The sequence below is a fragment of the Vanellus vanellus genome (genome assembly GCF_965231255.1).
Source record: "Vanellus vanellus genome assembly, chromosome: 32".
NCBI lineage: Eukaryota > Metazoa > Chordata > Aves > Charadriiformes > Charadriidae > Vanellus > Vanellus vanellus.
The window spans coordinates 108,880-136,794 of record NC_138937.1 but is presented as its reverse complement, the minus strand read 5'-3'; the positions used below and the strand labels follow the sequence as shown (position 1 = coordinate 136,794).

The 27,915-nt window shown below is 53.0% G+C and overlaps 4 protein-coding genes across 4 annotated transcripts; 1 reads left to right on the top strand and 3 right to left on the bottom strand.

Annotated features, from left to right (window-relative positions):
• Nucleotides 1-71: 71 nt before the first annotated feature.
• LOC309682776 (E3 ubiquitin-protein ligase TRIM39-like) lies at nt 72-5,627 on the bottom strand (the record flags this gene model as incomplete). Its single annotated transcript, XM_082496893.1, has 6 exons — nt 72-586; nt 1,228-1,343; nt 2,084-2,106; nt 3,176-3,406; nt 4,198-4,293; nt 5,208-5,627. The coding sequence occupies 6 exons, from the start codon at nt 5,625-5,627 to the stop codon at nt 72-74; spliced, it is 1,401 nt and encodes a 466-aa protein (XP_082353019.1).
• A 4,223-nt stretch (nt 5,628-9,850) lies between these two features.
• Nucleotides 9,851-13,714, top strand: LOC309682746 (zinc finger protein RFP-like; the record flags this gene model as incomplete). Its single annotated transcript, XM_082496864.1, has 7 exons — nt 9,851-10,270; nt 10,939-11,034; nt 11,372-11,602; nt 11,802-11,824; nt 12,081-12,196; nt 12,394-12,423; nt 12,978-13,714. 7 exons carry the CDS (start codon nt 9,851-9,853, stop codon nt 13,490-13,492), a joined length of 1,431 nt encoding a protein of 476 aa, XP_082352990.1. The 3' UTR covers nt 13,493-13,714.
• Nucleotides 13,715-14,686: 972 nt separating this feature from the next.
• On the bottom strand, nt 14,687-20,401 carry LOC309682774 (E3 ubiquitin-protein ligase TRIM39-like; the record flags this gene model as incomplete). The annotated part of the gene is made up of 5 exons (XM_082496889.1): nt 14,687-15,207; nt 16,261-16,376; nt 16,931-16,953; nt 17,864-17,980; nt 20,339-20,401. 5 exons carry the CDS (start codon nt 20,399-20,401, stop codon nt 14,687-14,689), a joined length of 840 nt encoding a protein of 279 aa, XP_082353015.1.
• A 577-nt stretch (nt 20,402-20,978) lies between these two features.
• LOC309682743 (E3 ubiquitin-protein ligase TRIM39-like) lies at nt 20,979-27,235 on the bottom strand. Its single transcript, XM_082496861.1, has 8 exons — nt 26,615-27,235; nt 25,289-25,381; nt 24,003-24,233; nt 23,748-23,770; nt 23,279-23,394; nt 22,597-22,626; nt 21,532-22,091; nt 20,979-21,442 (listed from the first exon to the last, which is right to left on the bottom strand). The coding sequence occupies exons 1-8, from the start codon at nt 27,035-27,037 to the stop codon at nt 21,278-21,280; spliced, it is 1,641 nt and encodes a 546-aa protein (XP_082352987.1). The 5' UTR covers nt 27,038-27,235; the 3' UTR covers nt 20,979-21,277.
• Nucleotides 27,236-27,915: the final 680 nt, after the last annotated feature.

Sequence of the window (27,915 nt, the reverse complement as noted above, 5' to 3'; positions counted from 1 at the left end):
GCGCCCCCCGCGGTCTCCCCAGACGCCGGCGAGTGACACCAGGTAGATGCTGTCCCATGGGGGGGGGGGGGTCAAGGGGAGAGCGTGAACTGGCACCCCCTCCCCAGGCAGAGCAGGGGGAGGATTTGCTCCCCGGCAAAGGACGTCGGGGGGTAGGTGAAGATCGGGGCCTCGTTACTGGAGTCGAAAAACGCCACTCGCCCCGCCTCGTAGTCCAGGTAAATCCCGATGACTTTGGGGGCAGCGAGCAGGGAGATGGGGACGGTAGGAGAGGTGAGAGCCTGGTACTGGCTCCCACACTGCCCCACCGCCCAGATGCCCGCCTCGGGGTTGACGCTGATCCGTCCCTTCCTCCTCACCGACTCCTTGGCCACCCCAACGGCCCAGGCTTCCCCGTCGCCCACCTCCACCTCCCAGTAATGCCTCCCCATCCTGAAGCCCTCACAGCCCAGGACGCAGCGAGACGAGTCGAAGCGCTTGGGGTTGTCGGGCAGGGGCTGGCGGGTGTCTTCCCATCTCACACGCTTGCGATCCTCGGATAGGACGAGCCGGGGATGCGCCGTCTCCGGATCCAGCGTCAGACTTACTGGGGACAAGGAGAAGACGAGCGTCACAACTCACTCCTCAAGGACATTACGGTCGCGTCTTCCCCATTTCCCTCCCCAGTTTAACCTCGGGATGCTCCAGCTCCCAACCCCTGTTTGCTGGAGCGGAGCAGGAATGGTTTTGTGCCCCATAAGCAAGATTGGAAGAGTAGAATTGATGGATGTGGGAAGGGGGCTTGATCTAGAGCAAAAGTCAGGCTTTGAAGCGTGGATATTTTTTCGCTGGGAGCCTCCAGGCCATCAAAAAGAGGAAAGAAAGCCTCAGGTGTCCCATGACTTTCCTTTTTTTTTTTTTTTTTTTTTAAGTTCCCACGTGGAAAAATTCACAATTTTCACCTTTGGTCTCATTCAGAGAGGTGATTTCCAAAGGTGACGCTGACCCTGCGTGAGGTCCTACAGCACCCCAACACTTACCGCGCTCCCCAAGCCCTACCAGGAGGCAAAATTGCCCTCTCTCCTGTAATTAACTTCTTGCTAATAGGGGTACAGCTCTGCAGGGCGGGGTGGAAGCATCTCTCCGTCTCACCAGGACTTCTCCTACCGAGTTGAGATCTCCTTCCTTAGACCTGCTGCAGACAGACCCAGCATGACCTCAAACCTCTCCTCCCCACTTTCTCTCTACCTTGAAATTTCATCAGCATCTCCTTGAGGGCAATATTTTTCTGCGGAAGACCGGCGGGTTTCTCTCCCAGCTCAGGCGACGTCTCTGCTGGCTTCTGGGCATCATCCTTCTCAAGCCTGGAAAGAAGGAGGACACTTCCTTCACTCATAATTGTCGTTACACGCTGATCAGTTTTGAGCTGGGATTTCTTATAAAGAAATAAGGACTAGAGCGAAGGGTTGGCCCTACGGCAAGTCATTAAGGAGCTCCCAGAGAAGCGTTTGCTGACCCAGAGCACATATCTACTTTGTTCCCAGAGAGAAGAGGCCCTGGGTGGTAAAGGCTGGTGGATGGTTACCCTGGATGGTAAAGGATGGTTCCATCACAACCAGCAGCACTCTACATCGAGGTAAAGGCAGGCAATTTAAAAAAAATAACGCTTTTCCTTGCCTGCTTTTGTCTTTCCAATAACCCACCGTCTCGATCCACGTCCAAAGAGGACATGAAGAGGTCTGTCATAAGGGTGGAAGTTCATACCTCCACCTGGATGCAAGCCTTGGTGTTTAAACGTCCACGTATTTTTAGCTATTTTTGATGGGCTCGCAAAGGCGGGGAGCCAAAGCTCGGACCTCCAGGAGTAGTTTTGGATTGATTATAGAGGTGAAGCTGCAGCAGAGCAGGAGGTCCCATCATCCCAGGGACCTTTCCCCAGTCTTCAGTATCCTACTTGGACCTTTTTTGGTGTCCTGGGTTTCTCCTATGTGTCTATATGGTCCCTAGCATACGGGGATCATGAGTGGCAGGATGTCAATCAGTGTCACCACCACAGAGATAAACACCACGAACATCGCAGGAACGTGCGAATGGAGCCACAAACCTGCTCAAGATGTTTCTGCTGTCCTACAAGGGAAAGAGGAGAGAAGGAGCGTTAGGTCAGAGCAAAGCCAGCGTGATAGTAAACAATGAGCAGCTACCGCAGGGCTGGGGGGTGACCTCGGGCAACTCAGGGCACTGCTCTGTCTAAATTATGGGTCTAAAATGAGTCATCATAGAATTATGGAATGGTTAGAGTTGGAAGGGACCTTAAAGATCACCCCCTGCCTTGGGCAGGGACACCTTCCACAAGACCGGGTTGCTCAAAGCCCCATCCAACCTTTAATAGTCCCTTAATAGTCCCTTAATACTGCCCCACCTGCACGGTGTTTGCAGATCTGCTGGGGAGTTAGGTGAGGTCACAGCAACACCACTTAATGAGCAGCTCGTTGTAATTATCTGCCATCCCCCACCCCACCTTTCACGTCCCTACTCTTCCAGTATGGGCGTTATGACAGTATATTTGAATGTTTTCAATCGGGAGTTAAGCGGAGTTGAGCAGGTGGACTCAGGTGACGGGTTTGGATGACTACCTAAGGATGAGATGAGCCCCTGTTGTTTCTCCACCGCATATGAAGGGCTTTGGACAATCGTTTCGTATGTAGACATGTACAACCAGATGGATGAATCCCATACCCATCTAAATAGAGAGTGATTTAAATAGACCGTGGGCGATTTAAAATATTCAAGTGGACAGTTGGGCCACGCTTGTGATGATGTAAGAAAATAACTTAAAAAAAAATAATAATCTTTGAAAGACACATTTTAAAAGGAGTATTTAGACTCACTCCTGGAGTGGCGACACCAGCAGTGTTCAAGGCCAACGGTCTTCATAGAACCATTGAATCGTAGAATGGTTTGGGTTAGAAGGGACCTTAAAGATGATCTCGTTCGAACCCCCCGCCCTGGGCAGGGACACCCCCCCCCAGCCCAGGTTGCTCCCAGCCCCGTCCAACCCGGCCTTGAACACCTCCAGGGATGGGGCAGCCACAGCTCCTCGGGGCACCCTGCGCCAGGGGCTCACCACCCTCAGAGTGAAGAATTTCTTCCTAATATCTAAACGAACGCTACCCTTCAGAGGGTCCTGCGTTCTCACCTGCAGGAATTCACACGCTGGCTGCTGACACTTCTCCTCCAGTTCACGGATCTGCTCGCCGATGGAGGAGACCTCCTCCAAGAGCCTGTTGATGTTCTCCTCCTGTCTCCTCGTGATCTCCTGGTCCAGCTTTGCCAGCCGGTCCAAAAGGAGACGTTCCTGTCCCTCCACGAACTGGTGCAGCTCCTTGATTTCAGACACAACCTTCTGCCTCTCCGCTTCAACTCGTTCCTGCAAAGAGAACCGACGCACGCGAGGGAGAGGCAGGGCTGGGGGGCAGAAATCACAGAATCGTAAAATCGTTTAGGTTGGAAGGGACCTTGAAGATCATCAGGTTCCAAACCCCCTGCCATGGGCAGGGGCACCTCCCACTAGAGGGAGGTGGTGAAATGGTGGAGAAAAATTGCAACGGGGATTATTTAACATGATAACTTATAACACAGCCATAAATTCCAGTGCACGTTGCAGAGCAAAGGTATAATTAAGACTTTGGGGGTTTTTGCCATTTCTAGGTTGAAGTTGTTGGCAAAGGGCATTTCCCATGGACTCTAATCTTTGTACCCGAGATGCTCCACACCTTTGAATGATAAGGGAAAATACAGAATAAAACCATAAACAGATTAGTCAGCAAAAGAGGTCGGGGAAAGAGAAAACAAGGCAAGGAAGAAGAAATTGGGCGATTCCCATTTATTAATAGGGAGAATCTGGGATCGTATCCCACTTGTGAGCAAACCAAGGAAGAAAAGGGTCAAAAGTAACCTGGAAAAATCCAACGCACCCTGCTGAGACATACAAGGAGCAGGAGACGTGGAAAAAATGGGAGTGTTTTTTAATCTACCCTGGGAACCGGCTGTCGTCACAGCCCAGACCAATGGAGAGGACATTCCCATGCATGTGAAGGGACCGTGGAGATGTGATCTTTGGCCATGGCACATCTTGCGTCTCCACATCCTTCACCATGGCCAGTGGGACAATTGAAAGGACAGGGAGAAAGCCATGGCCACCCAGGGATAGACACTTACGAGGAAGTCCAGGCTTTTCCCCTCCTCAGCCATTTTCAGCCCCAGCAGCTTTTCTCTCCTGTCCTTCAGGATCTGCACGTGAGCCTGGAGTTTCTCCTGAGTGGAGAAGAAACACCCTGTTGGTGCATTTTCTTCCTCTAGCCGGTCCATCCCACTACCCTCATCCTACCTATCCAGGTTTATCTCTCTGGGAATTCGTAAATCCTGACTTCTGGGAGAGCAGGGCAGCCAGAACGGGTCGCTTTGTCCAACAACCAAGGTGAAATTCACAGCATACGTTGGCAAAGACTCGGGCAAAGAACCAAATCAGCAGGCAAGGAGCTTTAAATGACGGGGGAGACCCGGCTGACATCCGTTCAGGTTCAGCCTGTGCTCAGGGCTGACCCAAAACTTATAAAGTTTGGGCTGTTTGCTCAGTTCAAGCTGCCAAGGGACGTGGTTTTGGTCGTGGCTTCAAAGCCTGGATGGGGCATCCAAGCCAGCTTAAGCCACAAAGGTGTGGAAACCGTACCCTCCCTCACCCTTGTGCGGTCAGACCGGGGTTAGATCACACACCCGCGGTGACAGAAAATTTTTTCTTCCCGTTTTCAGCGAAATCGGTCTTCACACACACCTGCACACAATGAAACGGGAGCCCCAGACCACGTGTGTGCGGGAAAACCCAACCCGAGCGCCGTAAGACCGGATTCTGCCGCCTACATCTACATGCAGCATCTCCTGCACCCCAAATGCCCGAGACACCACAGCTGACCCTGCTCTTGAGCAGGTGCTTGAGTTAGATGATCTCCTGGGCTCCTTTCCAGCGTGATTTATACGAGGACACCGTGATCGTACGGAAATGACAGCTTTAAGACAGACGGGGTGACCACCAATGTAAGCGAGGGGGAGGAAGGGGTAGAAATCCAGATGTCTGCAATCTCCCGAACCCGGTCCCCTCCTCCTCCTCCTCCTCCTCCTCCTCCTCCTCCTCCTCCTCCCTCATCCCCGCACCAGGCATGGAGACCTCCCACCTTGTGCTCCTCCGCAGCCTCCTCGATGGGGACCACGGCATGGACCCGGTGAGCCTGGGACTCTCTGCAAACCAGGCAGATGGGGGTCTGATCCTCCTCGCAGAAGAGCTTGAGAGCTTCCCGGTGCTTCTCGCACAGCTTCTCCCCCCCTGCCCCTCCTTTGGCCGCCTGCAAGCTCAGCCGCTTGGCTATCTCGATGATTTTTGCCAGCTCCCGGTTGGGTCTCAGGTTCCTCTGCGGGGCCGTCTCTTTGCACTGCGGGCAGGCGAAATTCTCCTTGGCTTCCTCCCAGCAGCGGGTGATGCACGCCCGGCAGAAGTTGTGACCGCAGTGGATGGAGACGGGGTCTTGGAAGAAGCCCAGGCAGATGGAGCAGGAGGCTTCGTCGCGGAAACTTTCGGCGGGGCTGTCCGCTGCCATGGTCTCGGCGGCGAGGATGACGGCACCGCTTTCGTTTTCCGCCCCGGGCTGGTCTTGCCCGTTGGCTGCTCCCCTTTTTCCTTGCAGGTGTCTCGGGGGCCCCCAGGGAGGTGAAAGCGACGGGCGGTGGGGGAGTTTTGCTGCTGAGACACACCAGGTTTCCTCCCGGTCGCCGCCGAGCAAAACGCTGCGCCGAGGGGTTTGCGAGAAGGGCAGGGAGAATTTCCCTCGTTGGGAAAAACTGGGTCGAAAAGAGATTAAATAGAAAACAAACAGCCTTCATAATTTCCTGACTTGGTGGAGATCCACCCGCAGCTTCTACATGACCCTCCCACCCCCCTTAAAAAAAAAATACCCCTGCCCCAAGCGTCCCCATGGGGTCCAGCACCCAGAAACCAGCCTGGATCCACTGCTCGCTAATAAAAGCGCATTTAATTTATTAATGGAAGGGGACGGCCATGGGAGTAGAGCTGAAGCGCGTCCCCCACCGCGGGTAAGTCTCCCTTCTTCAAGCCCAAGCGCCCAGGCGCAGCCTTCGCGGCTCGTTTCAGCTCTTTGCTATTTATCATACCTAACCGCCGGCTTCGCCGCCGCCCTGCCAGCATCCGCATTTCTGCATGTCTACGTGCAGCTATAAATACTTATATCGTCGCTTTCGATTCTCCTTTTAAAACAGGAGGTCGTTTCACGGTTCAGGGCTGAGCAGCAGCCGATTACCACGCACCCTCTTGCTTTTAATTCCCTTTTTCTTCCAAGCTTGCCTGCGATCGAGGAAGGGAAGGGATTTTCTTCCACCCTGTAAATGAAATAACCCCACGACCGGCCCTACCCTTCCCTCGATCCGCTCAGAAACGGGTTCTCCTTCACCCAAGACCCCACCGTGCTGCGGAGGAGCTTCCTTCAGCCCTCGGCCACTGCGTTTTGGTGGTGGTGGTGGTGGGAAAAAAACGGTGTCATTTCAGGGATGACCTTCCAGCAATGGAAATCTCCCCTCCCACGGCTGCTTTTCACTTTGCAATGTCACTTTGCTCCCGCCGCGCTGACCTTGCACGGTCAGTTGGGTGTCTGCTTGCATAAACGTGCTTTCACCCCATCAGCCTGCCCACGGGTTTTTTTGTGCATCGGCTTTGTAAAAAGCTCGGCATCGCTGCTTTTCCTGCAAAAAACCCTCGTCTCCGGCTGCAGCAACGAGCCCCCACGTCCACCAAGACCTCATAGAATCATAGGGATGTCTATGTTGGAAGGGACCTTTAAGATCATCAAGCCCAACCATCGACCTAACACTGCCAAAACCACCACTAAACCGTGTCCCAAGAGATATTTTCCCGTTTGTCAGCCCAAATTGGGTTTCGTAACACCAAAGTGGTAAATGTCCTCCTCTCTTCCCCTCCATGGAGGCTCTCCTGGAGGGACAGAAATCTTCTTCTTCTTCCTTTTAGGCAAGAAACCCCTAATTCACTCAATCCCATGGACCATCAGCCTGCGGAACGTGGAAGGGCAGCTCCCAGTGTGAAGCCCATTGTGTGTCAAAGTGAACTTATTTGCATTGGGCTGAGGCTGAGTAACGAAGCGACGCATTTTCTGAGAATATCAGTAAATAGTGCATCCGCCGTTATGTGTTTGCAAGTTTTTTGGAGGGTGATGATTTTTCCGGTGCAGAGCTCCGCGCGCGCACGAACACTCAGACTGAAACTCGTGAGACGGTTTCATATTTGAGGCAATTTTTTTGTGTGTGTGTATGTGTTAATCTGGAATTTAGGGTTGATTCAGTGGGGAATGAGACGTGCGGAGAGACTGGTGTTGGGATGAGGGACTGCTCGACTTTGACTTTTGCGTTTAGGACATTGCTTTCTCTCCTGCTCCTCTTCCTCCTGCTGTCCCATGAGCGCTGGCAGCATCATCCCCTCTGCTCCAGCGCCAAAAGCCACTTTTCCTCCCCCAATTACCTCCGTGAGTCACATAATCAGAGTAACCTCCCCGCGATCGCCTGCAGCGGCTTTGCTCTTTGCCGTGCTTCTTTTGGGCTTGAAGCAGGGCTTGAAGTGCCTGGAAAAGCACCTCAGCTTCTCCAAATCCAGCAATTTCAGTTGATTTTGCCAAGCCCTGGGGGCACCGATGAGCATTAATGGCCCTGAGCAGCCCCACCTGGGACCCCCCACCCCCTGCCCGTGGCCCAGGGGCTCTATTTAAGCTCGGTCCTGGGGTATGGTCCTTTCACAAGTTGCCTTGGAGGATCATCTGTGTGTAGCTGTGGGATCTGTTGAGCCATCCCTTCATGGCTGGTTACTCCAGCGCCCTTGGTAAGAGACTTTTGCCTCCTAAGAAAATTCAGCAGTTTTGGTGCCTGCCTCTCCCAGGATGGAGAAGATATGGGTGTCGTGGGACCATGCTAAGGGAGAGGCTGAGAAGCGGGCAACACATCACTTGCCAAGTCCAGATGATGCTGAACTTGAGCTTAAATAGCAACAGTAGCCTAAACCACGACAACGGGGTACTTAAGTGGCTCCATCTCCCTCAATATCAAACCTAAACCTCAAGGCAAAACCCACCGAAGGCTTGAGTTGACTCGTCTCCCAAAGATGGGTTTGGCGCGGTTTTATTTTCCAACTAAAACCTCGCATTACCGCTGTCTGTGCAGCACACCGGGTGGGGCATGAGGCGGGTTAAAAAATAACGACACCCCTCCCCAAGCCAGCCCTTAATTAGCTGTGTGTAATCACCAGGGACTATTACCGAGTGCGGTCCGAAGAGGGAGCTGGAGGCTCTCTTTTGAACTGCAGGAGGACGTTTGCTCAATGACTGTGCAAGAGGCAGAAAGAAAATTAGTAGGAAAAAAAAAGAAAAAAGAAAAAAAAAAAAAAGGTTTTCTGTGGGATTCTGCTTAATCGCGATTAATGCGGGGTTGGGGACAGTGACAATTAACCATCAGGCACAAACCACCCTGCCTCAGTTTTCTCCTTTACACGGCGTGGTTTTGCTCCTGCCTCCTTTTCCCGCAGTTTCGGGGTAAAATCTAAACGCTGACCAGGGAAAGGGCTGGTTTGGGTTTGGTTGGTTTTGGATTTGGGTTGGGTTTTGGTTTTGTTTTTTTTTTTTTTTTTTTTCCACTGCAGATCTTGCTTTCGTGGGATCAGCCAGATGAAGGAACTGTTTGGGCTGAAGACAAAAAAAAAAGGAGGGTGGGATGGTGGTGGCCAACTGCTACAAGTGGGTCGGCTCAAATGCTAAAGAGGTTCAAAGCCCCCCCCCGGTGCAGGCAAGACTTTGCCAGAGGGATGGAAGGATGCTCTTCCCAACAGGGAGCTGGGGGGGATGGGGTTGCTCTTGGCTGGGGCATCCAGCCCCCTTTTGTGCTGGAAATGGGCCCCCTGGGGTGCTGGCATCCATCGGCGCCTGGAGAAGAACGGTGCTGATAAGCCGGGATTTGGGAATCCATCCTGATTTGCAATGTGGAAGGTGGGAATGGTTTAATGCCCGAAGCTGGAAGGAGGATTTGGCGGGGGGGGGGGAAGGGGGGAGGTGGCTGCAAATTTCCCGGGACTGGAGGGAGCTGGATGCGGTGCTGTTTCCCACCTCCCTTTTTTTACTTTGCTTTTCCCCCCAACACATGCACACTTTGGCCGCTGTTTGCCGCAAAGGCAAGAACCGATGCTGGTCCGTGCCTGCTGCCAGCGTTGATTTGCTGCCGAGGGGAGGGCAAGACCCTCTCCCCAACCTGGGACCCTTCTCCCACCCTGTGTGGGTGCCCCTCACCCCCCCCTACTTCTGCCTTCGTTCCTTCTCCTTCAACCGCCCTGCGATACGCAACCGCCTTCCCGAGCCTTCTTCAGCCTCACCTTTTCCACGGATGCTCTTCCCCATCTTTCCCACGCCAAGCCCCCTCTCCAAATCTTCTTTGTTCCCATGCCCAGCCCCCCTTCCAGGATGTGGGTCTCACCCCCCTCCCCAAGGCTTGGTAGGGCACCCTCTCTCCATCCTTCCTCCCTGTCAGGTTGTGGGTACCGGGAAACCCCCGGGACAGTGGGTACCAGCTGTTTTGGGAACGGGGACCACCTTGGGGGATGCAACCAGGAGGACTTTTGGCCGTCACCCGCTGTCTCCCTTCCCACCCAGGCTCAGCTCTGGTTCTGCCCACCCTGGGGGCGGCAGGAAGGGAAACGCCTTTCCCTCGCTCGGAGGAAAATGAAAGTGGCCGCAGTCTCGCAGCTCGTATCAGAGGTCCCATGGCTGCGCCGAGCCCCACCGCAGAGCTCCCCAGCGAAGCCTCCTGCCCCATCTGCCTGGAGTATTTCCGAGACCCCGTCTCCATCCACTGCGGTCACAACTTCTGCCGGGCGTGCATCACCCGCTGCTGGGAGTGGTCCACGGCCAACTTCTCCTGCCCGCAGTGCCGGGAGACGGCACCGGAGAGAAACCTTCGGCCCAGCCGAGAGCTGGCGCGGGTGCTCGAAGTAGCCAAGCGGTTGAGTTTGCAGGCGGCCAGAGGGGAGACGGTGGAGGAGGAAGGATGCGAGAAGCACCAGGAAGCTCTGAAATTCTTCTGCAAAGAGGATGGAGCCTTCATCTGCGCGATCTGCCGGGAGTCCCGAGCGCACCGCTCTCACACCATGCTTCCCGTGCAGGATGCTGTCCAGGAATACAAGGTAAAGGGGATTTTTATTTTTTTTTTCCCCATCTAGACATGCACTAGAAGCCAAACCAGCACCATCAGGGCTTGATGTTGCCCTTGCAGCATGTGACCATCGGGCTGTGGAGCATCTCGCCCCCACCCAGGGCAGTAGGCTGGGGGCAGAAACATTGTCCCCCTCCGGGTGTTTAGCCTCCGCTCTTCCCCCATAGCCAACTGGCCCCTTTCAAAATGACAGTGCAGACCACGCACCAGTGCTTCTGCTGTCTCAGTTCTCATCTGAGAACCAACAGGGTGAGGTTTTAACCCCCTCTTCCCCGCAGAAAAATTCAAGCCTTTGTCCAGCTCTGGTGCTTACTGGACATCTGCTGATCCCAAGATGCTCCCTAAACCAAGGGGAACATTGGTCAGTAAAAAAGGGGCTGTTTTTCTTGCTGCATCAAAGAGTTAAACCAGCTCGGAGAAAGGATCCACCGCAGGGAAGGGTTGGCGTAGAAAGCTTTTTCCACTACATGGCATTTATTTCCATGCCCAGGTCTCCAGCTCCTTCTGGACCAAGAGGGACGCGAGGAGAAGCTCTGGAGCTGACCACAGCGCAATCCCTTCCCCAGAGTATTTTTTGGGGGGAGGGGGATTGTCTCCGTCTCCAGATACATGGGGCCTTTATTCTTTTTCTTCCCCCAGGGACAAATCCAAGCTCATCTGCAAGCCCTGAAGGAAGACAGAGACAAACTCCTGGGGTTTCGGGAGGCTGAAATGAGGAGAAGCTGGGAGTACTTGGTAAATGTTTTTATGAGGAGGAACGGGGGTCGGGATGGCTCTCTCTGGCTTTAGAGGAGATGCTGTGTAGGAGATGGTCCTTTGGAGCTGGGGACCCTTTCCAGGTACCAAACACTGCCAGAATCTTCTCTGCATTGTAGGGGGAGGGGGGGGGAAATAAAAAATGGGCAGAGCCTGGAGCCCTGCCAGGGACTCAACTGCTGAATGCAAAGTAAAATATATATATATAGATACTCGAGACACTGACTCTTTCTAGGTGTGCAGTCACTGGCACACGTGGGAGTTTGCTGCATCCTTCTCCAGCCCCCTCTTCCCTTCTTGTGTCCCCTCCTCGCAGGCGAAGACCGAAGCCGAGCGGCAGAGGGTTTTCTCCAAGTTCGAAGGGTTGCGTCTCTTCCTGGAGGACCATGCCCGTCACCTGCTGGCTCAGCTGGGAGACCTGGAGAGGGACATTGAGAAAACGCAGGAAGAAAACGTCACCAGTCTGACGAAGGAGATCTCTCGTCTGGATACCTTGATCCAGGAGATGGAGGAGAAGTGCCAGCAACCTGCCAGCAAATTTCTGCAGGTGAGGGGGAAAGGAATGGAGCCAGGTTATCACTGCCGGGGTCCAGGCTATCTTCTGGCTCTGGGTATTGCCCCATGGTGCAGCCAAACCCAGGCTGCGCCCTCCTCCAAAGCCACATCCAACGCTGCTGAGGCTTCAGTAGATGTTTCGCCACCAAAGACCCCTTCACTGAGTTTCCTCTTCCCTCTCTTCCCTCCAGGACATCAGAGGCACCTTGAGCAGGTATGGGGCTTCCCGAGCTTCTCCTCTCCCCGTCCCTAGGCTGGGAAGGGGAGGTTGGACCTCGTGTTTGGCCTCACCCAGAGGCTTTGTGAACAGTGGCTCTGAGCAAAGGTGTCCCTGCCCATCTTTGAAGGTCCAGCAGGTTTATTAAAGCCTGCACCGGCTCCTCTGAGCTGTGGGTACACACAAAAGACTTCTTGGTCTCTCTGTCTGAGAAGAAGCATCCTCACCTCTTCTTTCTGTCCTCCTCCTCCAGGTTTGAAAAGGAAAATTTCCAGCAGCCCCAGTTGCTCCTTCCAGAGCTGGAAAAGAAAATCAGCCACTTTGGGGAGAAAAATACTGCTCTGGAGGAGACTCTGAGGAGCTTCCAAGGTAGCGAGCGTGGGCTGGGGTGGGGAGGTGGAGCAGTACCTGTGTGAGCATAAATTATATTTATTTACTTAAAGGATAAATTATGCTTTGTTGTGGTTGTATATGTGATCTCAGTGTGGCAGAACAACCTCTCTGTTTACATGTTCACGCTGACGCCGGCGTGTTACATTGGACAATGTCTCTTCTCCCCTTTTTAGACATCCTGATGTTTGAACTGCCTGAAAAGAGTAAGTCCACACCTCCTGGAGGTGAGAGGGGAGCGGGAAGGACCAAGGGAAGGCTGAACCCAGCATGGGATGGGCCATGGATTTGGAGGGTCATCTGGGGAAGGTGCTGCCATGTCTGAACAAAACAATCAACGGGGCAGGGAGGGGCAAAAACAGCCTAAGAAGTTATGGAATCCTCACCGTAATGTCTTGATGGATTCATTTCTTTCAATGGAGCTGCTAAGTTGTGTGAAGACTGGCTCTGCTCCTCACCTTGTTCAAGGAGCAAATGCCTACTTTGGCAGTTTTGGCACACAAACCCCAAGGGTAGGGGTCTCCTACTCATCCGCCTTGAGGCTTGTTCTCTTGGGAATCTTCTTCTGATGCTTCCCTGGCTCCTGTGGGATGGGGAAAGCACCCAACGTCTGCCCCTGCAGCAAAGGGCGGAGCATCCCAAGCCATGGGGTGGATGGTGCTGCAGGACCTCCGCGCCCAGCCCCAGCGGTGAGGCAGAACCCGGGGCCATGGGAAATGGGGCTGGCCTCCTTTGACGCCCTACTCTCTGCCCCTTGCAGTGAAGGTGACCCTGGATCCATCCACAGCTCACCCCCAGCTCATCGTGTCGGCGGACGGGAGGAGCGTGAGGTGGGAAGATGCCCAGCAGGACCCACCCGCTGAGACGTTCGGCACCGATCCCTGCGTGCTGGGCTGCGAGGGCATCACCAGGGGGAGATGCTGCTGGGAGGTGGAGGTGACACTCAAAGGCTCCTGGGCCGTGGGGGTGGCCAGGGAGTCCCTGAAGAGGAGGGAAGAGACAGCTGTGAGCCCCAACATAGACCTCTGGTCTATGGGCCTCTGTGATGGTCAGTTTTGGGCTCTCACCTCCCTTGAGCGTTTCCCGCTATACCACATCGAGGTCCCCAGAAGGGTCCGGGTTGCCCTGGACTATGAGGGGGGTCAGGTGGCATTTTTTGATGCTGATAAGAGGGCCCTGATCTTCACTTTCCCAGCAGCTTCCTTTAAAGGGGACAGTATTCACCCTTGGTTCCTGGTGTGGAGCGAGGGGTCCCAGATCACCTTGTGTGCCTGAAGCTCTCCCTTCTTACCCAAACACAAGTTTTACCTCCCCAACATCCCAATTTCCAGCACTCTGGAGGACTTCTGTATACTGAAGTCCCAGTTGGCCTTTCTGGCCTCTCTGTGCTGCCAAAGGGTTGAGCGTTTCTGCGGGTCAGTGTCCCAAATGGTCACCCCCAAATTTGGGGCACCAGTGGCCGACAAATGTGGAACCACGTCTGCCCCACGGCACCCTCCACCAGCTTGACTACTGGTTTTAGAGGAAGTAAAAAGATTTACGTGCTGTAATGTTCTTCTCTGGTTATTTGCTGCTTCTGGATGTCGGGTTCAAGGCGGGAAGCTGAAGTTCTGGTTGACTGAATCCCGTTCCTGGTATTTGCACAAAGCTGGGGAATTTTGCACAAGTGTGAGTTGGTTCCAAGTGAGTTGGTCCACAAAAGTCCTAGGGACATCCTTGGAAGCCCTGTGCCACGCTGCTCTCCTGTCTGCTGGCAGTCCCAACCAGAGGGAAAGACACGGAGGAAAAAGAAAAATCATGGTGTTGTGGTTTTTTGATTTATTTTTTTATTATTATTATTATTATTATTATCAATTATCTACATCGTGGAGATTTCAAATACCAATTTGTGGAGAAGAGAGGAAATAGTTGAGGCTCGGGAGCTTTGCCATGTGTGAACTTCCCATCAGGAAAGATCACCATGGGGGTAAGACTCCACATGGCAGCACTGGAGGCTGGGATAAACCTCACCTGACACCAGAAACTCACAGGTGCAGATGTCTGCACCCAAACGAGCCACCACAGGATCCTTTATTAGGGAGAAACTGTGTGTTTTGAGGCAATTGCATCCATTGGGTGCTTGGGGGGAAAAAAAAAAAAAAGGTGACGTTCGGATCCTTTGCTTTGGGGGTATCTGGCTCAGATGGGGACATCTATGCTCAATGGGGCAAACCTTGGGAAAATTTGCTTTTCCATCACTGTCACACTGAATTTTTCCCCCCACCAATTTCCACTTCCACACCCCAGGGTCCTCTCTCTTTGCCTCGTTTTGCTCTTCTTTCTGTCCATCAACCCTTCTCCGCCCCCCAGTTTCATGGAGAAGAAGGAAACACAAAAGCAGAAGTCCCCATTTCTTCTGGTCCTATGGGGGACATGCGGTGGTCTCCTGAGGCTGTCAAAACTAGGGGGGTGGATGCTGCTCCCCATGTCTCAGGGACACAGCCTGAGCTGGGACCTTGCCCCCACCACCCACAGCCATGGGCGGACCCTCTCCCCAGTGAAGGCAGCGCGGGAAAAAATGAACATGAGACCCCCCTCATCCGCGTCAAAAAACGCCACTGTCCCTCCGGTGTAGTCCAGGTGGACACTGACCCTCCGGGGCACCCAACGGAGGGGTAGGAGGGTCACCTTGCGGGTGGTGAGCGCCCGGACTTGTCCCCCCCACTTCTCCACCCCCCAGATGCCTCCTTGAGGGCAGAGGCTGAGATGCCCTTTCCGACGGATGGACTCGCGGGCCACCCCCACAGCCCAGTCCCCCCCGTCCCCCACCTCCACCTCCCAGCAATGCCGGCCGGCCGTGAAGCCCTGGCACCCCAGCACGAAGGGCCAGTAGTCGAATCGCTCCGGGTTATCGGGCAGGTCCCGTCGTCCTTCCCCGCGTCTCACGCTCTTACGGTCCTCGGAGAGGATGAGGTCGGGGTGAGCCGTGTCGGGGTCCAAGGTCACGATGGCTGTGGGGTGGGGGGCAGGGGTGTGAGAAGCAAAGCTGAGCATCCCAGGGACGTTGGAAAGGGGGTTTGGAGGGGGCCAGCAGGACCCAGGCTGGCATCCGAGGGGAAAAAGCATCTCAAGATGGAAGCATCCCCAAAGAAGGGGAAGGGTGCTGTACATGAAGCAGAAAAGCTGGTTTTAACCCCCCAAAAAATCAAAAAGAAAAGGTGCACGGTAGTGGCAACAGGCTCATGCAGGAATCCCCGCAGACTATAAGCCGCGCCGGGGCAAAAAAATAAATGCTGAGGGGAGAAAAAAAATAAATAAGGCAAACCATACGCGGGGTGTAAACCAGCAACGTCTCGAGCAGGTTGTCTCCAACAGCAACCACAGGACAAGACCAGACTGGTTTGGCTGAGCGAGTGGCTTTTTTTTGTTTGTTTTGTTTGTTTGTTTGTTTTTTAAAAAAAAAAAAAGAGCTAAAACCCGAAGATGAGGTGATGAATTGGGTCGAAACATTTCCATATTTGTTCCAGGGAAACGGTTGGGTTTCAAAGCAAAGGCTCTGCCCTGGGGGGGGGGTCTCCTCCAGCATTACGTGGAGGCTCCAGCTGCGGGGCTAGGAAAACTTGTTGGGTTGCCCTGATTTTCGTATTCTTCCGTCAGTGCCTATTTTTTGGCCGCTTTGGGCTAGGTGCACCTTCATCTAACAGGTACGGCTGCTCTTACAGTCTCACGCTCAGCAGGAGCCAATTTGGGGAAAGGCTACGCCGGAGGGGGGAGCCAAGCTAGAGAGCAGCCCATCCTTCACCCACGAGCATCCTTCAGGAATTAGGGCAAGACATGTATAATTAAGAGAGTGATAAACGAGGCGTTAAGGTGGTATCAAATTGTCATTTCTTCCGACCAGGAAAAGCCCTTTGCCCATCCTCTCCTCCACCTCAGGGTTTCTCTCTGCAGTATTTCTGCTCCCAACGCGTATCCAGAATGAGCTAAGGGCAGCTCATCTCTCCCAGCTCTCCCCAAAATACGGCTAGTCTATTTTTTTCTCCACCTCAACCCCTTCTCGGTACCTTGTAGCTTCTTCAGAGTTTCCTTCAGAGCACTGTTCCTCCATGAGAAGTGACAGACTCTTTCTTCCGACTCCGGAGAAACGTCCGCTGGCAGCTGGAAAGTCACTTTCCCACACCTGGGGGGAAAAAAAACAACAACAAAACAAAACAACCAAACAACCCACATTTTTCGGAGCGATTGTCATCAGTTCAGGAAATCTGATGCCACCAGAAATGAGGTGGTGGTATTGCTAAAATGTTGTTTTATTTTAATTTCACCCCCTTGGCAACCCAAACCGCAAGGAAAGTAAAGGCCAAATTTCACTGTTGGATTAATTTTATTTTTTTTTTAATTTTATTTTTTATGTAGACTATGAGAAAGGTCCAGCTTGAGAGGACTGGGCTAGAGAAAAGAGCCAAGACTTGGCACTGAAATTAAAGCCGGCCTTTGCCACGTGGAGGTCATTTTGAGGCTAAAGCTCCTTTGATCAGCACATCCCCGGAAGTGGCCAAGAAAGGAATCCCTTGGGCAGTGCAGGGACATCCATGTGGCGGTGGTCCCCAAAATACCCCTCCAGGCTCTCGCAGTTTCCCTGGAGCAGAGGCGTATTCAGTAGCCACCAATGAGTTTTCTCCTCCGTGGTCGTCGCCCTTTGAAAAGCTCGTGAAACAGCCACAGGAGGCCACGTACCTGCTGATGGTGCTTTTCACATCCTTGGGAAAGGAGAGAGAAAGAGAAAAGGAAGGTCAGCGCAACCTTTTCTCCTTAAATCACAACAGTGCTGAATTGTTTAGCTGGGGATGGACCTCTCGGGTCTCTGCTCCAACCCTCTGCTCCGGGCTGTGTCCAGGTAAGGTCTGAATGGATGGGGACGTCCACATCTAGAGGGACCTCAGCCCAGGGAGGCACCACACTCAGAAGGAAAACCTTTTTTTCCCCAAATCTAGAAAAAATTTGTCTTGCTGCAACCTGTGCTCGTTGCCTCTCATCCTTTCGCTGGACGCCTCTAAGATGCCGCCTCTGCCTGCTCCATGACCCCATTAGACCATGGCAGACTACCAGGGTGTCCACCAGACACTAATGACTCTGATCAGCCCCATCTGAGACCTCACCCACCTGGCCAGGGGGTTTATTTAAGCTCGGTCCTGGGGTAGTTAGTCCTTTTCCAAGATGCCCTGGAGGAGCACGGCTATGGACCTTGCACAGGCTGCATTCCCAGGTTACCTTCAGCCCTACCTCCTGCCCGTGGACCTTCCTGACGCTCTGAGCTGCCCCCGGCTGCTCCCCTCTCTCAGGTACCCCAAAGATGGGCTGAAGGCTGGTGATGGTCCCTGCACTACCGTGCTTCCCCATCCCGTAGGGAACCAGCAGCCCTCACCATTCCCTGCCACAGACAGTGATTTGATCCCTTTTTGTTGTTGTTGTTTTCCCCCCTTTTTTCCCCATCTTTCCAGGCTGCAAATCTCCCCCTCCTCATCCCCTTGAGGTTTTCAGATCTACTGAGGGAATAGGAGCAAGCTGGAATGAGGAAAGCCCAACTAATTAACCCAGTAGCTGCCTGGTGGGGTGGACCCTCCCCACAATTTTCGCTTGAAAAGCTGTGAACTGGGTGAATTCACTCACCAATTGCCGATTCTTCTCTTCTTGCCCTTGTGCCGGGGTGTCCAGCTGGGAAATCTCCGAGAGTTTGGTGGCGTTTTTCGCCTGCCTCTTCTCAATCTCATTTTTCAGGTCTTCCAGCTGCGAAAGCAAGAAGAGCTGGAGTCCTCCTGGGACCTGCAGCGTGCCTGAAATCCAAGCTCGGTCTGCCAGGGCTCAGCTGCTGTCCTCCCCTTTTAAGATGCAAACGAAGGAGCAGCGGGATGGGGAAATACCATGAGGAATTCACGGAGAGGCATTTCCCACAGGAGATCACCCGTCCGTGAGCCCAAATCCCTACTGATTTTTCTTGAATTCCCGGGGAAATGTGGGTGGTGGGGTGAAAAAAAAAAAAATAAAAAAATCAAACTCGATGTGAAAAAAAAAAAAAAAAAAGTAACACGGGTTTGGGGGAAAAGATGCTGATAAAAGCCACAAACACACTAGCGCGAACTTGGGCAGAAAGCCACGATATCCCTGCGCTTCCCGGCACAGCGGTGGTACAAAGCAACCAAAAAAAGATCTAAAGAAGTGGCCCTAAAGTTGGTGTATTACTGCCCAGTGACTTGAGAGGTCAGGGAGGTTGACACCTACCAGATCCTCCAGTTTTCTGCGCTCCAGGGTAGCTGTCCTTCCTCGGAGACCTTCTCTCTCTTCCTTCAGAAAACTTAACGCCCGCCTGAATTTCTTCCAAAGAGAACTAAAAAAACCTGTTGGTTTTTTATCCCTTTGATGGGGCTGGATCTTTCTCTTCCTGTTCCTTCCCAAGTCTTGGGTAAAACTGCAGCGTGGATGCGTTGATCCTGCGAGGCAGCTTTTTGCGCCATGTCTCCTGGGCAGGAGGTGGTGACACCCTTGGTCTGATGTGCTGGGAGCATCGCGTTTCTCCCTTGTTAAATCTTCCAGCTTGTGAGGAGCTGTTGAGGGCTGTCACCTCACTGCTTTTGTCCTTCTCTTTTTAGGGCAGAGCCATCAACCCTCCCACAAAAGTGCTGGAGGCAAAAGACGTTCAGGCTACCAGGAGGGTGAGGAGCTCTTGAGGCTTGGTGGGACCATGGATGGGGAAAGCATAAGACGACAGGGAAGGAAACGTGCAACCAGAACTTTGTAGGTGCGGGAAGAGGGGCTGTAACTCAATGTGCATAAGGGGGGACAAGCTGGGGTCCGTGGGACCCCTGCCATGAACGTGATGCCCATCACTACATGCCCTCCAAGAAGCTCAGTCCTGGCTCTGAGCTCACAGGGAAACGTTTCTAAGGAATTAATAACCCGCTGTCTCTTTGTTAAGCTCCATAACTCCATCTTTTTGCATGGCAACTGGGATTTTTAGAGACAGAGTCACTGTGTCGCAGCTGAAGGGCTGAGATAACTCTCCCAGCCACCGTCACTTGGCCAGGTTTGGAGACGCAAGTCTCATTTCTACGCAAACTATTCCCGTCAGGAAAAGCCGCTGGGGAGTTGCTGGAAGCAAACGCCCTGCAACCACTTCCCAGGGAAGCGTGGCCTGGGGTGAGCGGGTTGGGAGGCAATCTGTCCTGCCAGACGAAGGAGGTGGGTGCAACCAAGGGAATGTTGTCATCTAACGAGGCATCCTCCGTCTGAGCTGGGCTGTTTTTGCTCCTTGGTGGAGAACACGGCTCTGCACCATCGGCAGAGCCTCGGGCAAAGCTCCTTTCATCTCAAAATTAGGTGCCTACGGTTGGGCGAATGAGTCGCACCCTAAAAGCGTCTCCAGAGCCTGGGAAAACCAGCTGGGGTGGACACATCTGCATTGCAGATTTCTAGGGCGAAGGGACACCCTGGGAGAGAGCTGGGTGGAGATCAGAGATGTGGAGGGAACCTGTGGCCCTGAAGGAGTCAGGAAAACATCAATCTCTACCTCCAAAGAAAGCACCGAGTTTTACTGGGATTCAATGGTTTATGTCTTGTGTTTTTCAGCCTCTGAGAGGAGCGTGGTGGGACCACGGTGGCTCAAGGTTCTCCAGCAACTGAAATTTGTCCTCGCAGAACATCTCAAGAGCTTTTCCCCCGATTTACTCAGGCTTTCTTCTTCGGTCCTTCCTGCACCAACAGCCTGTCCATTCATCTTACCCTCCACCTTTCCCATCTGGGCTTGAATCGGTGTCGGGACATGGACCCAACGTACAAGGTGACGCATAGGACCATACTCCTCCCTGTCAGAGATGTGGCAAAGGGAAAGAGGACCATGTGGGAGAAAGAGGAAAAATATTCAAGAACGCTTGCTCAAAAGTCTTTCCCAGTAGCCCCGATTGCCCTTTTTTTAATAAATCCTCGTGCTTGAGCTCCCGTGGTGATTTTGGGTTGGCTTTGCAGAAAGCAAATGTCTATCCTGCAGCGGGACCCCCCATGTTTTCCCAGCTGATGGGTCCGAGTGACAGCGATGCCACCGGACTGAGGAGTATGGACGGAGGGGAGATGTCGCAGCATGAGAAACCGCACCGAAATACCGTCCGTAAGTTCGCCTTTGGTGGGACCCGTGGGGATCGTGAGATGGGGCTTCATCACGGGGGGGCCCACTCATATCTCTTCTGTTATTCTGAGCCCAACGTCGCCCGCTCCCTCCCACTCCTGCTTCTGGTTCCCCTTCTCGGTTCTATAATCAATAACGCGTATTTATTTCGGTGACGCTTCTTCCTCTTTTGGGTTTCCTCAGAAGAAAATCAGCAGGTTTTGAGGGAATCAATGTAGGTGAGTTAGGTGAAAATGCCAGAACTTGTATTTCACCTATCCACTCCAGCTGCTTTTATAGTCAAGGAATATCTAACCAGCACTGCCACAGGAGTCCCTGGTACCGTTTATCCCACCTTGTCCCTCCTGAACAGCCAACGAGGAGAAACGGGCTTTTCTTGGGAGTTATGCTGGAAGCTGGACCGTGTATAATGGTGTGGAAAACTGCATTCCAGGTGGGTTTGTTCCCCTTCACTGCCTGCAAAGGGGGTTTGAATGACTGGAGGTCCACCATGAGAAGGTGGAACGGTAAGCGAGGTGTCCCCATCCTGTGCAGCTTTTCTTAACCTTGTTGACCCAAAAGCTAAGAAATCCAGGATAATACACGCATAGCAAGGCAGAAAGTGGAGAGTGCAAACAAAAATGTTCGTTTATTTAAAAGAAATATCAGAAATGTAGACAGAGATAGAGACCAGCTCCCCAAACCAAGCCAGTTTGTAGTGAAAAGCCACCTCTCTTGGTAGAACAGACTCTGGATCTGCCTTGTAATTGATGTCAGAAAGAAAACACTTTGGAAAGAGATATAAACAGGAGGATTCAGTCCATTAAAGGCAAAACCAATTTAAAAAGACCACACGCTTGAAAGTCCTGAGTGCTCTCCATCCTTGGTCAACCCCTCAATGTCCCCTTCCTTCTGATATGCCGACTCCATCACCTCGTACCGGCTAATCCTTCCTCTTCACCGCTGTCTGCTGGTGTCCCATCTCCCCACCCTTGCCATACAGGTGCCATCCCAAAGCTCCCGGTGGAGATGGACACGGGAGAGGACCAGCAAGTTCCTTCGGCACGATGCCTTGAGCAACCACAGCAAAACAGCTGGCAATCACACAGGAAATGTCCCTTTCATTAAGGTCTGATTGACAGACATCTCAAGGACAGATCCGGAGGGGAAACCTGAACCCTACCCAGTCCAGAGGGGACATCAGCTGCCCGGTCATGGACTGGTCTTCTGAAGGTGGTGTTTGGGTGATTTCTTGCAAACGAGCCCCCATCCCCATCTTGAACCAGGGGAAGACCCTCTCCCTGTTGAAGGAGGCTCTGGTATAAACCAAGATGGGAATGTCATCGTCTGCGCTGAAAAATGCCACCCGCCCCCCTTCGTAGTCCAAGGAGACCCGTATCCTCCTGGGGAGCGGGTTCAGGCGCAGGTTGGCCCGGGGGGATGTGAGGGAGTGATAAGCCTCCAGCGCCCAGACCCCCTCCTTGGGAGTGAGGCTCATCGGTCCCTTCCTCTTGACCGACGCTCGGGCCACCCCCAGAGCCCAGACACCCCCCTGGCCCACCTCCACCTCCCAGAAGTGCCTCCCCGAGGTGAAGCCTTCACAACCCAGCACGCAGGGTTCAAAGTCAAATCTCTCCAGGTTGTCCGGGAGGTCCTGCTGCATCAGCTGGCCCCTGGCTTGTTTTCGGTCCTCGGAGAGATGAAGGTTGGGGTGAGCCGTAGATGAGTCCAGGGTGACGTTGGCTGCAGGACAAGGGACAACCAGAGCATTGGAGGTAGGGCTTGGCCCCAGGAGATACTGGAGATCTTTCTTTTCCTCCCAGTGTCTGGGACCAGCCCTGCTCTCCTGCTTCTCCCAGTTCTGGATGCTTCATGGGGGGCATGGGCAGGTTTGGGGCTGGTCCTATCCTTGGGGTCTCCCAGCAGAGATGTCTCTGGGGTGGAAGGCGAAGGGGGAGAGGACAAAGCATGGGGAGTGGGTGGTGGGAAAGTCACGGGGAGGGAAGGGGAAGCACAAACGCTCTGCTCAGGTCTTCCCTTTCTTTGGGTCCCAGAGGGGCATTTAGCTTTATCAGGACCATATCTCAGCCCCTGGGTACACCAGGAGCATCAACATCAGGATGCTGCCACCCTTCCCTTCCTCTCCCGGGGGGGGGAATTGCATTGTTGGTTTGGTTTTTTTTTCCATAGGGAATCTCTTCCACAAGCCAAAACCCCATTTTTCTCCCACCCGCTACCACCGACTTACTTGGCTCTTGCAATTTAAACATCAGGCTGTCTAAAGAGGAGAGAGATTTCGCGGTGTCAGGTCCACGTGTCAGGCAAAGTGGCTGCAGCTTAGCTTTGTCGTGCAGGCCGGGGAGGCGAAACAGCTCAAGGGAGACTTGGGAGGGGGAATGTCGGGGGTGGGAGGGCTTGGCTGGGCGCGAAGGCTCTGGGTTGACTGGCTCTGGTGCGGGTATTGCGACACGAAGTCTCCCAAAGCCAGGGGAGATGAACCTCCTGGCCAAGCTAGACTCACCTCCAGGAGACACTGCAACAGATTTCTTCCCCCCCCACACCCCGTGTTGTATCATCCCCTCACCGGCTTTGTACCCACGTGCAACTTTAATTTTCCCACCAGCTTGCAAGCGATGGGAACAACCGCACCTGAATTTGCAGCTCTGAATTTGCTTTTCATGTGGGACGCGGGAGAGGAGACTCCTTCGCTGGGCTCGTTTTTTTTTTTTTTTTTTTTTTTCTCTCCTCTCCGCTTCCCAACTCTTTTTGCCCCAGGAAAAACTGTCGGGGTCCTTCTCTGGTTAAAATTCTCAATTCTCAGCTTGGGTTTATTTACAGCAGCTACTAGGTGGGTTTTGCATTAGCAGCCAGCACACAAGAACCCAGTTTGTCCCCAATACCAGGCACAAAAGGCAACGCGCCTTCGGTACCTTGGCATTTCCTCAGCGTGCCTCTCACGAGGACGTTCCTCTGAACAAAGTCCTCAAGTCTTCTTTCCAGATCGGAGGAAATCTCCACCGGGGGTTTGAACTTCATCATCTCACAACTGTAAGGAGAGGAGAAGAGGGGAGAAGAAAAAAAAAAAAAAAATGTGTGTGGTGTATTTGATTGCTCGTTTTGTTCTCATTAAATAATCCAGGAGAAAGTAAGGGATGGGCTGAGGATACTTATCCAGGAGCAAATAAAATCCCCCCTTTTCTCCTGCCCTGTTTCTCCGCAGTTTGTTTCCCCCAGGCAGCCGCTGAACAGAGGTTTCTGAACACAAAGCGCCGCTCGTGAGAGGCTGAGCTATCAACCGCATCCATCTGGTCCGAAACCCCGACCTCCGGATTCACCCAGGCGTCCCCCAGACCTCTCCAAGCACCGGGGTGTGGGGAGAGTCACGCAGAGCCACATTACCTGTTCAAGAGTCTCCTGATGTCCTAAAGGTGGGAAGAGAGAGGAGAGACAGTTGGGGAAGAGGAACAATAAGGTCTCCCAACACAGTTTATGGCAATGCGGTAGCAAAGAAGGACCCTACGCGTGCGGTGATCCCACCTGCAGCAATGCTAGGGGACACCAGGGAGCTCCCATGGGGCTGAATTTGGGCTCCCAGGTCTCAGGCTTCGCTCTGTCCCTCCTTTCCCCACCATCCCTGATGCTTTGGGCTCTCACCTGCAGGAATTGGCCCTCCGGCTGCTGGAATTTCCCCTCCATCTCCCAGATCAGGGTGTCGAGGTGGGACATCTCCTCTGAGACCTTTGCCACTGCTTCCTCCTGGACCCTGGTGATGGCCCTGTCCAGGTCTGCCAGCTGGGTCAGGAGGAGGCGCTCTTGGTCCTTCAAAAACTGATGCAGTTGCTCAAATTCACACACTATCTTCTTCGCTTCGTTTTTGGTTTTCTCCTGCCGGGACGAGAGATGAGGGCAAAGGGGATTGAAAGAGGAGCAGGAGACCTCCCTGTGCTGCAGTCATCTCCGCGACTCTAGCGCCTGCAACCCTGGCAAAAACTTCCCTCGTGGATTGTTTTTACATCATTCCAGATTCTGTTAGGGGCACATCTGTGGGGCTGCGAGGACCTTTGCAGAAGGAATGGGCGTAGCCTCAGGCGAAGCTCTGCAAGATGGGCAGGAGGAGGTGATGGGGGCTACAGAAAAATCTCACCACGCCCAAGAAAAAGAGATTAGTGCTTCAAGGCCACCAGGTTGGTCTCAGGATACCATGTCCTCCGCGGGGTAGTCGATACGAGGGTGAATTTAACACCAAGCCATCTCGCCATCAGAAGGCTTGGCCTGGAAGCAAACCCAAAAGGTGCAACCTCAACTGGGCTCTGCAAGACCATAGAATGGTTTAGGTTGGGAGGGACCTTGAAGATCATCCAGTTCCACCCCCCCTGCCCTGGGCAGGGACACCTCCCCCCAGCCCAGGTTGCCCCAAGCCCCGTCCAACCCGGCCTTGAACACCTCCAGGGATGGGGCAGCCACAGCTCCTCGGGGCACCCTGCGCCAGGGGCTCCCCACCCTCAGAGTGCAAAATTTCTTCTTAATATCTAGTCTAAATCTCCCTTCTTCCAGCTTGAAGCCATTCCCCCTCGTCCTATCCCTACAAGCCTTTGTCAAAAGCCCTTCCCCAGCTCTCTCTCAGCCCTTTAGAGACCGGAAGATGAAGATTTATAGAGTTTATGGGGGAAAAAAAAACCTCTTTCCAGCCCATCTCTCTACCCCAGGCTGGGGACCTTCTGCCCTCCCAGCTCCCGCGCAGAGGAACTGCAGTGTTATCTCCCCAGTGCAGACTCCAGCTGATGTGAAACCCCGGCAGATAACCACAGGCTTGGCCCGGCGCAAACGGCGCAACACTCTGCAACCCAAATATGCGAGATCCAACCTCAAAATACACCAGCAATGCTGGGGTTGGGTGGAGAGAGCCACCTTCCCCCAGGCTCCTGCTGGAGGGCACCTACCAGGTACACGTTCTTCCTCACTCTGGTTTTTCTGCTTTCCAGGAATTTTTCTCTCTCCTCCTTTAAAGCCTGCAGGCGAGCCTGGATTTCTTCCTGAGGAAAAAGAAAAGATGTTCTTGGAGGAACCGAGAAAAAAAAAAAAAAAATTCCTTCTCTAAAAAATTCCCTCTAAAATTACTTCTAAAATTCCCTCTTCTAAAAAATCCCTCTAAAATTACTTCTGCCCTTGTCTCGGATGGGAGAAGCTTTGCCTAAACGTTGGCTCCTCTGCAAGGGGCTGAGCCGGAGGAGGAGAAGGAAGGTCCACAAGCGACCTAACAAAGTTCTGAAGATCTGGGCAAAGAAAATACAACCTGCAAGAGTGGTGAAAAATTCTGCAAAAGAGCAAAACACCGACGGCAACCACTAGCCCCCGGCCAGGGAAGCTTGCAAGAGCAAGATAAGCACGTCGTGAGGTTTCCCTCAAAAACACTCGCGGCCTCCAGAAATTGGTGGCTCTGGGATAAATATCTCTGTATTTAACAACCCTCAGTGGATTTATTTACAGTGGGGTTTGTTTGGGTTTTTTTTGAACCCACAGAAACCTTCAGCATCAACATCTTGCGGCGAGGAGGTCTTCCCCACGAATCCTGCACGGCGTCGCCCTGTGTTTGCACCACTCTGCCACGTGCTCAATTATTTATTTATTTATGTGTTTATTTATTGTGAGAAAGACAATGAGAACAGATTTAGATCGGCAGGAAAAAGAGGAAAGGCGCAGAGAAGGGGAAGATGCAGGAAAAAAAATAGTTATTTCTCCATATTTGAAGCTAAAGAGACAGTGAATAAGGGAACAGATATGCAAAATCGCCCTCAATAACTGATGTTAAAAAAAAAAAAAAAAAGGAATTCTTGGGTGTTTTTTACATGTTTTGAATATTTATCATTTTCAGTATCTCAGTACAGTCAAGCCAATAGCAGAATTCAAAGAGGAAAAAGGCTAACGAGGTTGGTTTGTTGTTTTTTTTTTTTTTAATTTCTTCCAGGCTCTTGGCAAAGATGAAAAAATTAAAAGGAGGGGGGGAAATCCCAATAGGATCATTGCAAAAAAAAAACAAACAAACCCAAACATCCATGCAATAACACGCCAACGGGAAGCACGTGGGTAAATGACACCTGAAAAATCCCTTTTTGCGGCTGCACCGCGGAGGGCGGATGCAGCCGAACAGCTTCGCTTTGCCCTTGGAAAGGGATTTTCCGTGGGGTGTGAGGACACCTCATATTTATTATTATTTACATACCTTATGTTTATTTATATACCTTATATTTATTATCATTTATATTCACCTTATATTCCTGGGCAGCTTCTTCAACAGGGACCACGGCGTGGAAGCGGTGAGCCTGGGACCTGTCGCAGACCACGCAGATGGGCTGCTGGTCCTCCTTGCAGAAGAGCTTCAGAGCCTCCTGGTGCTGCCTACACAGGTTCTCCCGTCCTCCTCCTCCTCCTCCTCCTGCCCGCAGACTCAGCTGCCTGGCGATTTCGGCAATTTTTGCCAGCTCTCTGCTGGGACGGAAACTCTTCTGCAAAGCCGTCTGCCGGCACTGGGGGCAGGAGAAATGTGCCTCCAGCCCTTCCCAGCAGCGAGTGATGCACGCCCGGCAGAAGTTGTGGCCGCAGTGGATGGAGACGGGGTCTTGGAAATAACCCAGGCAGATGGAGCAGGAGGCTTCGCTCTGCAGGCTTTCCGCCGGGCTCTGCGTAGCCATGGCGCTTCCCAACCTACCTCCCTCCTGGATAGGATCAAAGGAGCTTGGTTTTGCGGGAAAGAAGAGGAGGACCTTCCTCCTCCTGGCTTGGTTGCAAACGGGGGAAACCAACTCCCAGCCCTAACGCCACGGAACGGCGGCACGGAGAGGAGTGAGAAGAGGGTGAGTGTGTGCGATGCTTCCTCCTCGCCTCCTGCCGGCCTCCCACCAGTTTTGGTTCCTTTGGCTTTCTGAGCCAGATGTGAGTTAGCAGATAAGAGGCTGGAGGAGGGCAGGGCGGTCCTTCAGCGGGACCAGGATGGGCTGGAGAAGTGACTGGGGAGAAATCTCATGGAACTCGGGGTGGGATACCCTCCTGTACCAGAACCAACCATGGAACAGGACTTTGGGGCCCTGGGGGTGACAAGTTGTCCATGAGTCAGTGGTGGGACTGTGCACCAAAGCGTTGTGTCTTCTAGGCCAGGTTGGACAGGGCTTTGAGCAACCTGCCCTGGTGGAAGGTGTCCCTGCCCATGGCAGGGGGGGTTAGAACTAGATGATCTTTAAGGTTCCTTCCAACCCAAACCATTCTGTTGTATCAACCGCACGTGGGGCTGCGTTAGCAAGAGTGGAGAGGAGAGGGATTGCTCCCCTCCGCCAGTCCATGTGAGGCCATATCTGGTTATGGGGACCAATTTGGGGCTTCCCAGTCCAAGGTGGACAAGGTCTAGGCCACCAAACTGAAGCCCAGGATGGATGGGAAGAGGGATTGGGATTATCTGGAAAGGAGAAGGATCAAATTGCTGCAACTGCCCCACAGGGGGCACAGCCAAACATCAAATCTCTCTGTGCCTCTCGTTAGACCCTTCTAATTGTTTAATTACCCATTTCGCTGGCAA

Coding starts and splice junctions, on each gene's coding strand:
- LOC309682743 (XM_082496861.1), bottom strand. CDS start 27,037: ATGGCTACGCAGAGCCCGGCGGAAAGCCTGCAGAGCGAAGCCTCCTGC. Junction 24,234..25,288: donor TGAGGAAGAACGTGTACCTG/GTAGGTGCCCTC, acceptor TCGTCCCGGCAG/GAGAAAACCAAAAACGAAGC. Junction 21,443..21,531: donor TGATGTCCCCTCTGGACTGG/GTAGGGTTCAGG, acceptor TGTGATTGCCAG/CTGTTTTGCTGTGGTTGCTC.